This window comes from Osmia bicornis, chromosome 2, assembly GCF_907164935.1.
Source record: "Osmia bicornis bicornis chromosome 2, iOsmBic2.1, whole genome shotgun sequence".
Taxonomy (NCBI): domain Eukaryota; kingdom Metazoa; phylum Arthropoda; class Insecta; order Hymenoptera; family Megachilidae; genus Osmia; species Osmia bicornis.
In genome coordinates, this window is record NC_060217.1 from 12,471,262 (window position 1) to 12,487,363 (window position 16,102).

The 16,102-nt window shown below is 44.0% G+C and overlaps 1 protein-coding gene across 10 annotated transcripts in view; it reads right to left on the reverse strand.

Moving 5' to 3' along the window:
* The window catches only part of LOC114879295 (mitogen-activated protein kinase-binding protein 1), a 54,446-nt gene that overhangs the window by 17,831 nt on the left and 20,513 nt on the right, over nucleotides 1-16,102 (reverse strand). For 6 of the 10 annotated variants that reach the window (XM_046290179.1, XM_046290176.1, XM_046290178.1 and 3 more), the window contains exon 4: nucleotides 4,373-4,464. In XM_046290179.1, coding sequence (XP_046146135.1) covers nucleotides 4,373-4,464 — 92 coding nt within the window. Of the gene's footprint in view, nucleotides 1-4,372; nucleotides 4,465-7,978; nucleotides 8,060-8,497; nucleotides 8,709-11,368; nucleotides 12,325-16,102 lie in introns of those variants that run through there. The other 4 variants (XM_046290174.1, XM_046290175.1, XM_046290177.1 and 1 more) reach the window with 4 other exon arrangements.

Genomic DNA, 16,102 nt, shown 5'->3' on the forward strand with positions numbered 1-16,102 from the left:
TTAAGTCGCGTTCACAATCGACCCTCGAGATACTCCCCTTTTTTTTACCCTCGCCATGCTTCATCCCCTTTTTCGTCCAATTCGCGGATTTAACTCGACTCTTGGTCGAAGGGAGAAAGCAATTAAGAGATTTAACCCTTTCCACCAAGTCGAATGTTCACCTTTGAACTTAGCTATAAAGAATAGGTAATTCGTGGGAATATGCAAAGTGACCAGTGACTGTACGATTGCTCAGGTTCTATCTTTGCCGGGGCGAGGGTACCGTTAACGCGAAACGTTAATGTCACGGCAAAAGCTTGGCAAGAAAGTGGCGAGCAATGCACCAGGAAGCCGTGTCTGGGTAATTTCTAGCCACGAGTTGCGTGCAGAGGAGGTGCACGTAAGGTCGCCGGGTATAAAGGTCACTGGGTCGATTATCGAGGATGGAAACCGGTCGACGGTGTGTCGAATAAGTTACAGGATGGAACTCCGAGCGATTTAGAACGCTCGATGACCGAGGACGCAGCGATCAGCTGATCGATAAAAACGGACCCGGCTGATTAATGATCCGCGACTCGGACGCGGATGCTAACCTAACCTGGTTCTTCTATGCTCGCGAAAATAAATGATAGAGCGGTTTGATATAATTGAATTTCAATGCTTCCTCTGGAATTTTTAATATTACCGTTGCTGCTGGAACGAACAAGCAACGCGTTTATCCTTATTTCATTCGTTATTTAATTGTATAATTGAACAACGGAATATAAATTATATTGATTTTTTTTCAAATATTAGAAAAGAATTGAAAAGAAAACAAATACGCGTCGATAGAAAGAAAGCGGAAACTCTCGTTTTCTTGCTCACGACTCTTCACTCGACGAGTTGTTTTTCACTGAAAATTGTACGAAAGTCGTTGTTACGATGTAAGGACGAGAGAATTTAGGAATTAGTTACTCGGAGCTTGCGGATGCGTCAAGAGGAAAATGCTGACCCGAATATCTATTCGTGGCCTTGAAGAAAAGTTCAATCTCGACTTTGGAGCACGCGAGGAGGATGGGAAAACGGTCGAGAGAGCATCGCGTAATTAGCGTGAAATGAAACGCCCGAAGGCTTTCCTGATCGAATCACTTCCGATATACGCCGTTCAAATTTGCCATGCACTCCATAATTTCTCAATTTCATAAAATACTTCGAATACTGTTTGGATAATTAAAAAGAATATATATTAAAAGTAGGACACGACGTCGTGCAACAAAATTGCAGAGCTTCGCTTTACAATCACTTATTAATTGATCAACCGATAAAGTTAGATAACGTTGGAAATACTTGCTTACCGAACACGGCTTACACTCGAAAGCTTCGAACAACATTACCTTTAATCAGATTGCAGTGAGATTGTAAACGGTGTCATTCAACGGCTTTAAACTGCCTCAAAGTGATTCTTTCCATTCTCGAACTGGATGATACATAAAGCGGGGGCAAGTCGAGGATTACGGTCCGTTGAACCGTAGGCGCTAAGTTACGAACGAGCGATAATTAGACGGACTGTAATTAGTCGGCTCGTGGCAAACGTGATTCGCGTTGCAATAACGCCGATAAGAAACAGCGCTAGGCGAAATAAACTGTGTTAAATATCATTTCTTTTTTGAAGCTACTCGCTTAGCCTGTGGTAACAGCGATGACATAAGAGAAGTTGAGGGAAGAAGTCGAGCGATAACCGGACGGAAAGCAGACACGCAACTTGCAGCTACTTTCGATCCAAGGAAGCTTTGTTCACGCACGCGTAACCACGCGCGTGTAGCGGGGTTCAGGTATCGCGTCGTGCTCGTTACACCTGCAATTATCGGCCATTACATGACCGAGGAAACCGTAATCTCGTTCGAACGTGGTCGAAAACTTCCTTCTGCTAGCCTTTTAAATATCTTGTAGGCGTTTGGTAGAAAGGGAAGGCGGTGAGTCTGCCCGGACGCCTTTAGTTCGGGTCAGCGACCGCCAGGTGGCGGCGGGATTGGTCTCCGTTCTCGCTAGTGGTCTTCCGGCGTGAGATCCAAAAGCAGATGAGTCTGGCAGACGATCCCGAGATGAAATGAATTTTCAGAAGACGATTTGGCGCGAATCGACAGCAGTGACAATATAACGTGGCGCATTTCCCACGGCGAGCAGATAAAAAGAATTGCCGACGCAGGAGATGCCGCGGCGGAGGTTGCCAGGTCGATCGAACGATTTAATTGTCGCCGATACGTATCGGGCAAAAGGCGGATCTCCGACACAGAATCTTTTGGTCCGTTCACCTCTCTCTTGACCCGATTTCCGTCCCGGTATCTCGTGCCATAGTTCGTTGCATTCGTCCGGCTCGACGACGATCGTGTCGGCGATTTAAGCGGCTTTAAGTAGCGCGTGCGAAAATATCGAGGGATCTGATCGATTACGCGACAGACTCTTACTATTCTTAACCCACGTCTGTGAGCTGCAGCCGGGTGCACATGCAACGCTACTCGCAACGCGAGGCTTTATCTCAAATCTGCGCTTGTTTTCCTCGAAGCGTTCAATTTTCCGTAAAATTCATTTTATTAAACCAGAAACATACATTAAAATAGAGAGTAAAAAAAAAGAAAAGGACGAAACGCGGCTGGTTCGTCGGTGCAGAGTAATAATCTCTCCTCATCGCACTTTCGCCATTCTTCCATTCACGCGGTCGGAGAAGAAACGAGCCTCCTTTTATGCCATCCGCGTTTATCCGTGACCGACAGAATCGCGCGAGAATTTTTATTTCTCTCCGCCATGCACGCTAACGAACCTGAACTTTCTTTCACGGTCGCCTCTCGATCCTCCGAAGCCGCTTACCGCCTCATTTAATCCTCCATTTCGTACAATTAGCTATCTCGGAAAGTTGGCTAATCGAACCTTTGATACCATTGAAAATCGAAAACGAAATCGAACCTTTCTCCGTTTTAGAGAATCGCCGGCGTGAGAAAGTTATTCGGTAAAAGCAACGCGGAACCGCGAAGGTACCAAAGGTTCGATGGGAAATTTGAATTTATTCGAATACTGGATCCTGTGTAAAAGCTAACGGGTGAACGTTTCGCAAACGAAGAGAATCTCTATCGAAATATCGCGATTCGATATCGTCAATCGAGACGATCCCGCGCTTCCGTGTGCCGCGTTATGCAAAGTCTATCTTTCTGTTTCTTCCTGCGCTCGTTCCCACGAATATCTTTAAGATCACTGCATTCGTAACACGATTCGTCTCGTTAATTCTCTTCCCCTTTGCAACTCGCTCGTTTATTCTATCCCAATTACGATATCAAAGAGATCTTGAAAGGTAGAAAAATTTTCCAACCGAACACGATTCGTGACGGTAAATACTTTGAATCTCGTTTGAGAACTATTCATCCATCCAATTTCCCAGTGAATTTCATTTATCTTCAAACAACTGTTCATTCTTTTTCATTTACCGTCCGAAGATTTCTTCTCGTTAGAACTTTCAGATTTCCTACATACGTATTTAAATGAGATTGCGCATCGAAGAGCAGTAAAATCTGCTGGCTTTGAGCGATAGAGGAGAAAAATTTAATTGAAACCTGCGATTTGATAATGAACGCCGAATATTCAGAGCGTAAAACGTGAACGCCGGAAAATGAGATGAAAAGCAAGGATGCTTTAATTTATAACGTGAAATTCTGCAAACTATTAGCAACGTATCTTCCTTTTCCTTGCCTTCAGAATCATTTTTTTCTACCGCCATGCTAGCGTACAATAAATTATCGAGACAGCAAAAGGAAATGTACAATTTTGTAAATCATAACTGCAATCAAGACAACCCGTTAAATCATCGTAGCTCGTTAATTTCGTGCCGGATAGACGGTTCAACAAAATTTCCATGATATAGCATAAGAGCAACTCGACTCTCCCTTTTGTCCCGGTTTTTGCTTCTCCCTAACCTACCAATTACCTTAATTTTGCAATCAATAGCGGTCATTATCGGCCGGTGATTTATAACTGCACGAACGATGGCATAATTTCGACACTGGAACGAGCTGACGACAGCGACCAGTCGACGTTTAATTATAAATAAGATACTAAATATAATATATTAAGATAGAGGTCAGTGGAACCTGATCTTCTCCCAAAAAATTTCAAAAAATTTCTTTTAAACGTATAATAAGGAATGATGGAGAAAAATAGAATCAACTGTAGGAATCGTTTGCCAGACTTTTTGGAACTCACGCCGGAGAACCACCAGCGAGAACGGAGACCAATTCCGCCGCCACCTGGCGGTCGCCGACCCGAACTAAAAGCGTCCGGGGAGACTCACAGCCTTCCCTTTCCACTAAACTGCCACAGAGTAGAAAGAATGGACGAAAGAAAATGAAGAGACCGGTCTTGAACTCACCCAGCAGGATAGGCGACAAGCTCGCTAGTTGCATCGCAGTCCAGGGCTGCATTGCTCGACACGGTTACGCCGAGCACACGTTCCAGCTTGATCTGCAACAAATCGAAAGCACACCGATCATTATCGCGATGACATTTCGGATTTTCAGCCATGCGGTTGGCATTTTCAAACTGGCTCATCTTCCATCTTAAACGTGTCCTATCTTTCTGATCTCTTTACGACAACCCTCTGAATATTCTCCAATATCTAAGTCTACCTAATTGTTCAACTAATCTAGGACCAAGGAAAAGGTTCTTAAGGGAGCAAATAACCTTGCGGATGATCGGTACCCGTTATCCCTCTAATTCCTTCTGCTAAACACATTCCTCTGCCGAACAATACCTTTTCACGGAGATTGTTTGCAGGCGTCGGGTGAAAATCGTGCGAAACACGACGAGAAACCCGTGACAATCGGCGATCGATCGGTAAAGAGACGAAACGAAAGCATTTATCGCGGGTTTAATCGAACCATGGCCAATTCTATCGGAAAATTCGCTGGCTACTGGGGCATCGGTTTCAAATGGCACGCAAAGGCGGAGTTTGTTAATACAGCATGCTTCCGTTTTTATCTCTCTTCTTTTCTTTTCACGGATCAAGCTCAGAGAAACTCGTCTGATCGATATCAGCAACATTGTGCCGAGTAAGAAGAATGCTCCACCGCCTTCCTCTTTGCCTCGTCAAGCTTTCCTACTCGAGGATTCCGGTGAAGGTCGAAGCCGACGGAGTCGAATTTTCGTTGCTGTTCGTGAAACGTTAGGTTAATCCGTCTTCGTAGCGTCAGTATCGCGTCATCCTGCAATTCCTCTTCAAGGTTTATTTTCTTCGAGAAAATTGCTGCCTTCCCTTGACTGCATTTGCAATAAAAAAAAAGAAGATCGATGGTTTGAAACGAGCGATTGCATCACGACTGCCCGAGGCGGTCGACGCGCAGCTTTCCAGTCGTTTCATTGTAAGATCCCGCCGGAAGTTACGCGACTTGTATATGATCCGTGGAGAATCGAGATCGGTGTAGGCGTTGTTTCAGAGGAGAGGAGAGGAAATTACGCTAGTGTATCCGAGATACGCGACATTGATTCGTTACGCGGTCGACTAGTTCTCCTTTCGCGTGGGCGTTCCATCGTTACAGAAAAAATCGGGTAACTGTATTTGAAATTTTCTGCTGCCGAAAAGGATTAATTCGTAGCAGGTGTCTCGGTGCGAATTAGCAGGGAACGAGAAGATCTAGCATAAAAGTTGGCAAGGTTCTTCTACTTTAGAGGAAAACAATAGAGGATCAGTCGTTCCAGCTGTCTGAACTTTCTCTCGGGCAATTGCTTTCGAATACGGTAGCGTATTCGATCCAGCAAATCGCTTAATTGGCCGCGACCAATCTCGAGGGACGAGTGATACAGGGCAGAACAATAAGAGCGGTGTACAACCAGGCAGGAACCTTGAACGAAAGGTTGGCAAACAAGGCCGGGATTAAATTGCGATAAAAAGAAATTCGGAAGTAACGAGACTGCGCTAATGGTAATCGTTAGGATTGATTTCGAAACGAATCCTTAGCTAATCTTTAGCTTCATCTTCTGCCTACGCCCATCGAAACGATCGGCATCTCTATGGACGGGTACGAGAGCGTTCAAGTTCCACCAGTAGATCCATGGAAATGGTAAGAAGCTGAATGTGGGCACGAGCACGCGTGCCACGGATTTCTGTCTACGTACATCTATGGTCGTTGTACCGAAGGATTTCGTAACGATTCCCGTTGCCGTTTCGCCGAACACACGGTAACCGTAAAACGTAGCAGTGTTGTAAGCTGGAAAATCGTCCAAGGATACCTGCACGCGAGATGCGTCCTATAAATTTCGACTTTCCGATCGAATCTCATGGTTTTTCATACGATAGCCAGCAGCTTCTTCCGATATTAGCGATTTCATGCGGAGAAAGCGAAATGGTACAGATGGTGGATGGTTAAACGTAAACTTGACGGGTTTAATTAATTATGAGAACGTTTCTATGATTTCTTCCGGTAGAAACTTTCGCTCCGAGAAGGTACATTCGCGATCGAATCATGGTTCCATAGGGTTGTTGGACAAAAAAATTAAAATATTAATTTGAATAGTCTATTTTTTACTGAACTTCACTTCTAATTTAATTGTACATACTGATATCAATAATATCGACACTTTATTCCCAATTGATGTATACTGATACTTTGGTTATCGATACAATTCAGAAATCTGCCCGTCACTAGTTGGTAGCAAATTGTCCCAGGGGTATGGAGAACGGATACGCGTTGGGCGGTACGAGTCGCGATATCAACAGCTCTATCGAATCGATTAACAATCAAATAACGCGTGTTGCGGCTGGAACCGGTTGCGGGACGGTTTTAGCGATGATACGGCTGACGTCCTTGCAACCAAGAGAACCACCGCGTTAATATGCACATTAACCGAGTTTTTGCGCGTTTCCTCCTTCCTCCAGCGATGGGTAGATGGTTAAAGCCATCTTTGATCCGCGTTCCACGTTATGATCGCGCATCCACCGTTTCTTACCCGTTTTTTTTATCGAATACGCGTCAGCTCGAGGTATAATTCCTTTACGATGAAAGGGAAATTCATTCGCGGAGATTCGCCTCGTTAATTTTTCTCTGTTCCTGGTCCGACTCGCGATCCATCCTCTCCGAACCACTGAGTTTCCTCTTCGGTTTAGGCGGACGGCTTTGTTCGAATGTAGGTTGCCTGGAGGTCAACAGGTTCTGCAGGTGCGAATGCGTTTCCCGCGTGAATTCAACGAGCAGCTTAGCTGCAACTGTTTCAGAACCTTTCGACACCGACTGTACGTCGATACGTTAATGTCCTTTCACCGTAACGATTTCGTATAACATCGGAAAACATCAAAGCGATATTTCCCCTAGGGAACGCGAAATGGAGCAAATAAAAACGTCCAGTCTCGTTTTACAATAAATTCCTTTCGAGATATTCAATTGCCAGGTTACGAGATATAAATGCCAGCTCGGTGATCCGAGAGAAACCTTCTCGTTTGGCAGACCTGCTCGAGGAATCGAGAATCGATCGAAGAAAAATTGTAGGAAAATGCGAGGGTGAATTGCAAGATCGCGTGTCGCGCGTCGATTCCTGGCAAGAAGTTCTACACTGTATCTCTGTATTACGCTGTGTGCACTGACCGAGATAATGAGAGACTGGAGGAACGTTTTACCGGTCGATACAATGAAAAGAATGCAGAATGGCACGATCCGTTGCAACGAGGCGGCAACTGCAAATACGCGCGGAGCTAAGCGAGCACGCGCCAAATACGGACTTCTGTTAAAGCGGATACCTTCGCCGAAACAACCGGACTTTTGCCTTCTCCTACCAACAGAATACCATTTCTTCAATTATTACGCTAAGGTTAAGTAAAAGCAAAAATGCCCAACGTTTGTAGAGACATATTTTAAACCAGATGTGTCTGGGTTTTGTCCCAATTTTATTTTCGGCGTTTTTCCGAGTCGTCAGAATAAAGTTAACGTTCAGAAATAAACTGCTTATGAACTATGAAACAATTGAAAATGGACGAAAAAGGACAGACCCAAAGGTACCTCTTTAAATGGCCTCCCAATTTGCCATTCAGAAAGGGAACCATTCGTTCTAGAATTTCTGATGCCGTCATTCGTCGCGTTTATGATTGATTTACCAACGACAAGGTACACTAAACAAATTTTCATTATTATTACTACTGTTGACAACTCTCTAGTCGTTTCTTTTCATCGTCGACGTTTTTATGGTTGCCGTTGGTATCCTTATCGTCGTCGTTATCGCTTCTGCCACTGCAACGCTTATTGTAATTCGAAGTAGCTACACTCCGGTGATGTAACAACACGAATAGTAAGTTTCACTGTGCACTCGAGTATTTGCAACGATATGGAAGAAACGTGGCTTGCGAGAGAGTAATTTTACTATGTATGGAGAGACTCGTTTCTAAATTCTCGCAGAATGTTTTTCGACAAAAGTGTTAGATTTATTTCCAGAGAAATAAAATCTGATTTCCAATAAATAGTTGAAGAATCGATATTTTTCCTCGGAAAATCAATCTTCAACCCTCGCTTACATAATTCAACATGTTGAACGTTCACGCACGGTTAACTCTGTAGATCTATGAAACTTCACTTTTAGCAGACGTGTCATCGTAGAAGATGACTAGGGAAGAGGCTCGATAGCGGAGACGTAATTTGCGAGACTAATCTAATGGCACCGTGACGCCGCGACGGAGGTAGAAGCAGCAGCATAGCTGGTGCATCGCGATACAACTTGCGATGATGTAATGTACAACCGATGGGAGACAAGGTCTCCCTCGCATAATACGAAGCCTTACGTAACGTTAGCTAGGCTTTTGTCGCGTCTGAATGAAAACAGCGGAGAAACTACGGATCCTACGGTAGCGATCTTCCATTTAGCAGGAGTTTAAGAGGAGTGCTATCGAGGGAGCAGTCACCGGTGGATCGCTTTTAAACTTTTACTACCAGAAACAGCGGCTCGTGCTGGTGCAAACTTCGAACACGCAGCTACTATCCACGGTATCGCTTAAATAGTTAATTACCATGCAAATTGCACCCTTTAGTCAAGCCAACTTCGTCTCGCTTCTCAACGACTTGCAGAAAGTTAGCCACGCTCGATTCCTCGAAACGAAATCCACGATAAACTTGAATTTATTCAACAGTTGTTGGGAAATATTTTCGCAGTAAGGATAACCCTTTTTTGCATACGCGAAACGTCACTAATGGCAATTTCACGCTCGAAGGTCGTAGCTCATTCGCATCAGCGATAAATATTTATCGAGGAACGAACGTGACAGATCTACGCGAACATAGTAAACACCTGATCGTAAGTTTCTAAATTTAGGGGATCACCGAAATTTCATTTATTTGCCCTGCTCTTCTCGGTGAATACTAAGTAGTCGTAGAACTAACAAGATGACGAAAAGTAAAAATGTTAACAGGATTCGGAATATCAATATTTCCAAGGCTGAAATAATTCTTTTTCCTCTTAATTACTCGATTCTGATAGTATCGTCGGGAATGAACGATGGACTCATGGATAGGAATCGATGTTTTTAAAATAGAAACGTGAAGTCACAATCGTTTCCTTGAATTTCTTTTGAAATTATCTTTACAAAATTTGAATAATTTTTGTTTCCTCTACGGCAGAAAGAAAGGTGGCAATCAGAGCGTTGAACGTAGTTACCGAAAAAGTAAAAGTAAGCCAAAAATATCCAAGCTCGCCTAGCGTATCCTTAAAAGGTAATATACGATGAAGGATTATTTCAAGAATGAACAGAGCTATTCGCGATAAATATTTATCTGTAAACTCGTTCCCAACGACCGTGCTAGAAGGCTAATTAACTTGCTAGGTGCGTAGCAAACGCGACGAGATTACGTTGGAAATAATTCATTTGTCGTGTCGTTTCGAACGTACACACATCGCTTATGGATTCTTCGTGAAATCATGAAATTAGTGGAGTATTTTATCCATCGAAGGCAATATGAATGGAGCTTAAAAGCGACAGTAAAGGTCATGTCTGACCGTAAGGGAGATAATGGTGGTTCGGTAGTTGCATGCAGGTACGCGTTACCATAGCAGAGATCGATCTAACGGGCTATTACGAGTTTCGTGCAAGACCGTTTTCCAAGCGTCGCGTCGCGACGCGTCGTGTAAGCCACACCCTGGTACAGTTACACCGCATCGTCTTAGAATAAGAATAAGAATAAAGAATAAACGCGTTACAGAGGTTGAGACACGAGCCGGTCTGCACGAAGGTGTATGCACCGGGGTTGAACAGACATGGCCGCGGGCAAGATTCGTAAATTTACGCACGGCAACCACGATAACCACCGGTTCGTTCGCTTATCTCACCGAATTCATCAATTTATTCCGCTCTTAATCAGAATCAAAGGAATCGTAACGATCGCGTACGCGTTTCTCCGGCTCCGCAATTACGGTATCAATGTTACCGGTGTGCCTTCCGATACGGTTCAGTTAATTGAGCAATTTATGAACAGACCACACATCTTTCTATCTAAAGGAAACGGAATCGTAGCTGCGGATAACCATGGGGTAATGGGTGCTTACTTTGCTCGATACTGTACATCATTTTTAGAATTTACTTATTTCAAATTGGTTAGTAGATAAATAACGGATAGAGAAGGTTGACTAACCTTAGTTAGCCAGCTGCAATTAACTCTGAAAGTCGGAACACTCTTTCCGAACGTTCGTGAGAATCGATCTAGTTTCGATCTACCTTAATTACTGATGTAATTAGCAATATCAGTAATAGCACTTAAAGAACAGCGTATTATCATTTTCGTTCGGACACGAAACTGACTTTCGAAATAAAACGGAAAAGGAGGATGGTAGAAAAAAGAAAACAGGTTCGCGAAACGAACTATACGGGTGATAATAACGACCAGCGCGTTGCGAGATGCTGGTGTAATGCTTTTAATTTATGCTAAACAACCTTATATGGAACGGTAATCTCATTGACCCCGAACCGCGCTGTAACCTGTATTCTTCGTCTAATGCTTTACAAATTTTTCTGCTGACAGGAGAAATAACGTCGTACCGTTACACCACCTTTAATGCTACTTTTAATTATAATCTATAATTGACTATTGTTTGCAGCGAGGTCAAGTTAACCATTTTAACGAGAACTCGCGTGTCTGTATGTCAGGTTACAAGGCTAGTATGTAACGAGTTAATGGAAGGTTGACGTTTTTAACCGAGATAGGGTTTTCAAATAATTCCGTCACTATTGACACTGATAGTTTGGAGACTTTAAACTTGCCATTAACTCGTCGACCAGCCTATGTTTGCTTAACACATTTCCCTAGTTTCTGGGACAAAATTTACAGAGTGTATTATTTTAATATTCTTGGATGGAATATCCTTAGATTTTAATCCGTTAAATCCGTGTACGTATACGTACATCGTAAGCCGGGATGCTCTCCTTGTCCCGAACGATGGGCGAGCTGTTCCTCGGTGCCATCAGTGCCATTTTTCCTGGAAAATACCAACAAGCACCGTTCTCCGCTGCTTTTCCACCGGCTACTGTTCAAAGCGTTTCGCGTCGCCTTTCTCGGTCACCAGCTGAATATCCCTAATTTCCCGCATCTCTCGTTTTCCTTCGGTGAACCTTGCTTTCCCTCTCGAATAATAGTCGCAAGATCACGAACGGACCTCTATCCACCGTCACGAAATCACACTTGCAATAGTTTTTCTCCTTTCCAAAGGAACACCAACCGTGTCACAAGTGAACTTTGATTTTTCTTTCATTGAAGAATCGGAGCGACGAGCACATGGTTCAAAGAAAACATCGATTCCATGCGGTAGGTATTTAATTATCTTCGATTTAAAGCGTTTACACCACACTTTTCAAGCGAATCATCTTTAAATCAATCATAAACGATCCAAGATTTCAGTTAGAACCTCGTCATTTATCTAAATCAGCCCGAAGAGTATTCACCCTACGTTTAGCACCTCCTAGAAGTCCATGTATCATCGTACGTATCAGTGATCCGAGTTCAGTTCAGAAGAACATGATCCATTATGTCGATAGATCGAATCGATCGTGTTTCCAATATATCCACAGCGAATCGACGATATTATTCCAAGACATCTGAACACTTATTTTCTTCTCACCTGGGATGGATAAGAGCACGCGTCGCGATGCCGAGTCGAACGGTGCGGCTGCTCGAGGGGAAGCTCGGCCTGATTGCGCAATCACTCGCTTCGAATCGCGGTAATTGCTCGCACGAGTTCTCTCGCGACCGCTAACGAGCTTTGCAACAGAGATAAAAAAGGGGGGTACAGGTGAGGAATGACAGAACCGAAGGAAGAGGAACGCGGAGGACGTCCGACTCTGAACTGAACTGTTCTCCAGTTTGACTCGTCTGTTCGACTATCACACATCCCCACTCTCGGTGGCTGCTAACCTACCTGCCACTTGCCAGGCCTCTTCTACCGATCGCCATTCGATTCTCCTTCTCCCTACTTTTCATCCCTCTCCCTATTTTTTATTCGCTACCTTTTTTCAGTAATTTCAACGTAAGTGGGTCGCTGACACCCTGCTGACAGGAAAAATATCAGTCATTTCTTGGTTACCGGTGTTCAATCAGAAGGGGTTGCTCTGAAAGTTTAGAGAATTCAAGCGTGGGAGGCTTTTTTTTCCATGCTTCGCAGACGGTGTTTGCAAAATGCAACAGCTGTTGAACGCAGCGTTTGATGATTCTATCAGCGAACTCTCGAAGCTTTCAGCTTTATTCGCGGGAAGCTTTTAGTATTGGAATCCCGGCGCGAGGAGGAATTTTTTCCTTCTTTCTCTCATTGTCTCTGCTAAGTATTCAGCTGGGATCCATCGACATTCCATCTCGAAGCGGCGGCCAGCCGCGAGCTGGCACCCACGTGCGCATTTTTATCCACGGACGCTGTTCCGTGCTCCACCGTGTCTTTCAAAAACGATTTTCCTTCCAACATGGAACATTCTCGGCCGCGTTTGTTTATGCCGGAGTGTTACGTGGCCACCTCCACTCGTCCTCGATCGCTAAGGTCGGCGAATACGAAATTTCCACCCACGTTTGTGAAACGATTTTCATTTCTCACGGTCGTCGGGCCTTTCGTCATCGTTTTTTAACCAACGACTCGGTTCATTCTTGAATTTCGCGATTGTTCACGAAGACAGAAATGCGGCGAACTAAGGATTGTTTACTCGATTCGGAACGTGACGGAATTTCGTGCTGTCGATCGCTCCGGGCAACGCGTTATTAATTAATCAGCGCGGCTGAGTGAAATTCGCGAAGAGCAGAACAACTATCGAATCAAAGGAAGAAAGTAAAACTCCGAAAGTGAGATCGCGATGGCAGATTGAAACGGTCTATGCAACTTGAATATACAGGCTGTTCTAAAAATGTAATCAATAGTGAATCTCTTTTGAGACACCCTGTATGTGCTCGAAAATCTTTCGGGCGAAAGTGAATCCACGATTTCGTGGATTTCTTCTTGGAACGTGGGTGGCGAGCATACTTAAGCATCGTCTGGAGTCGGCTTTAACGAGATAACCAAATTACCTTTTCGTCGCCTCGTCACAATTGACGTAATTCATTCGAACAACTACCACCGTCATCCGCTGCTTTCTTTATCTGCTATGGGATGTATAATTTACAACTGAAAGATAGTACATGCTAGAGGAATATTCGAATAAACGCGATGAACTTTAAAGGACAGACGCCGACGGACTTTCCTTTCGACGAAACGGAAAAATGTAGCCGATCGAGTGACGCGCGAAAACAAATGACGCGCCTCTGGCTAACGATTAACGATTAACATTGTACGTCAATTGTCTACGTTAAGCGATATGCAATCGACGGCCACGTATCGGTATGCAAATTTTGATGATGTTACTTTAGCGGTTCACCGAAAACGTCGAGCGATTCGATTGCATCACCGAGCTGAATAACAGCGATGTTTCTTTTACGGACACGCCTTTATGGAAAACATTGTTAAACATACGTGCGTCGGTAATTACGAAAGCAGGTTAAATAAAAAAATTTTATTCATCGTTGCCTTTCGGCTCGAATATCGCTCAAGTTGTATAAATGCAGAAACATGCGAGTAGAGTGATTTTCGTAATCACTGATAAATAATATACAGAAACGTATCTGCCCTGAGTCACCGGCTTAGAGTAACATAATTTATCTGTCATGCCCGCAACTCCCACATTTTACAGCCGGGTATTATAACGTCGAGGTAAATAAGTTTGAACAGTCAGGTGCCGAGGGATTACGGTAATTAAATCCTGTGTGAACGATAAAAGCCGTACGCTTTTATTTTTTTATGTAGGAACAGGAAAAGGTGTTTCGTCTCGGGATCGTCTGCCGGACTTGTCAGTGGGGCTGACACAGGTTGATGTGTATATGTGGGTTGATAACCCGCTCTGCCATACCCAAGCTATGAAAGGGCGCAAATTGCGCTAAAAATAAATCCACTCCCCAGCAGCCACCACCCTCCAAGTGGCGCCGGGTATGGATAAACTGGCCAATTATCGTTTCCGGGTTCGGAAGACCCAATACTTGACTCGTTGGAGTAAGGAATGTTGATCCCTGCCCCAGACACCTATAATCCCCCGATTTTTGGAACTCACGCCGGGGGACCGCTAGCGAGAACGGAGACCAATCCCGCCGCCACCTGGCGGTCGCCGACCCGAATTAAGGGCACCCGGAGAGACTCACCATCTTCCCTTTCCACTAAACGCCTACATTTAAGTTCGCTTAAGCTTCTTTCTCGATTTAAACGCCCTTTGTAATTATTAATGAATGCGTGATATTTATTAATGGTCGCAGCGACAGAGTATCCAAGAGTGTTAGGGGAAAAATAAAAAGGCGCAAGTTGCATCGGATCGCTATTTTGGTACTGGCGAGTATGCGACACGCTGGCAGTATCCGTAATCGATCGGACAACGAACTTGTGCACGGTGGTGTGTAAGAGAGAAGGAACTCGAGCAAATTGACGGTGGAACGTCGCGCGACCAGAATGGAGCGAACGGATAATTAATTCAAGCACTGATCTTCGCATCCGTCCCGTGGAGGCAACGTCTCTTCCGCTTCCGCGCTCGGAAATCGCTTCGATGGCTCGTTATCGGCCGGGACTCGAGCTCCTTTAATTATGTATTCCCTCGGTGTCGCGAAATTTCGACGAAACCGACGGTTTTATAGACTGATAACGTTCCTATAATTGACTCTACACGTTTCGCACTCTGATTTTCGAATCAGAGATAAGAGATAAAGTTACGAGTGCAACTAATATTGTTTACCATTTTTTAAATTTTCTTTTGATAAAATGATTATCTACAGTGGGTTTCAGAATTTCAACAAATTGTAATTTTGTAAAACGACAAAAGCACATATCTTAGTAAATTAATTTGTATAGCTTCTCGAGGAACCTCAACTCATTTGGTCCAATTTTAAATGAGCTATTCTGTTTGAACCGGTGTGCGAATACTTTTGAAATCCACTGTATATCGTAATAACCCGTTCGAATTTAATTCTGGCAAGTTTCCAGTCATCGATATTGTTCAAGCTCGCGTCTCGGCAGGCAAGTCGAGAATAAAGAGCAGACAGGTCGCGTGATAAGAAGCAATTTCGTTAAAACCATCCTATGACGAGTAAAAGCCCGTGGTAGATAGGAAGGGCCGTGAAAGGGCTGATAGCAAGCAGAGGTGTGTCTCTTATTAGCCATTAACCTGGGATGTAATAAACTCTAAAAGGTTTACCAAGCCATCCGGCGGGGATTAGAAAACCCCTCGCCTCCTGTATACATTATTTCTATTCGCCCGAGATTTCGTATCAAAGCGGTAAAACGAGTTTATTAGAAAAATTTTATATACAGATAATATCGTTCAATTAAATGGCAAATAAGGTAAATCGCAGAGATGAAAAGATCGGCCGTTAGAACGTCGCGGAAGAATAACCGGTGTGCCGTACCGTTAGACAAAGCCGGAAGTTGTACCTGGCGATGGCCATCCGATTCTGTCTGTTGCCAGCTTTTCAACAGCCATGTTCGATCAAACGAAACATGTACGAAAGAAAATGATGGGAAATTGAATTGCAAGAGTTCGCGAGTCTCGGAAGAGCCTAACCCACTCGCTATTCCCAGCTGCCTTGAACTT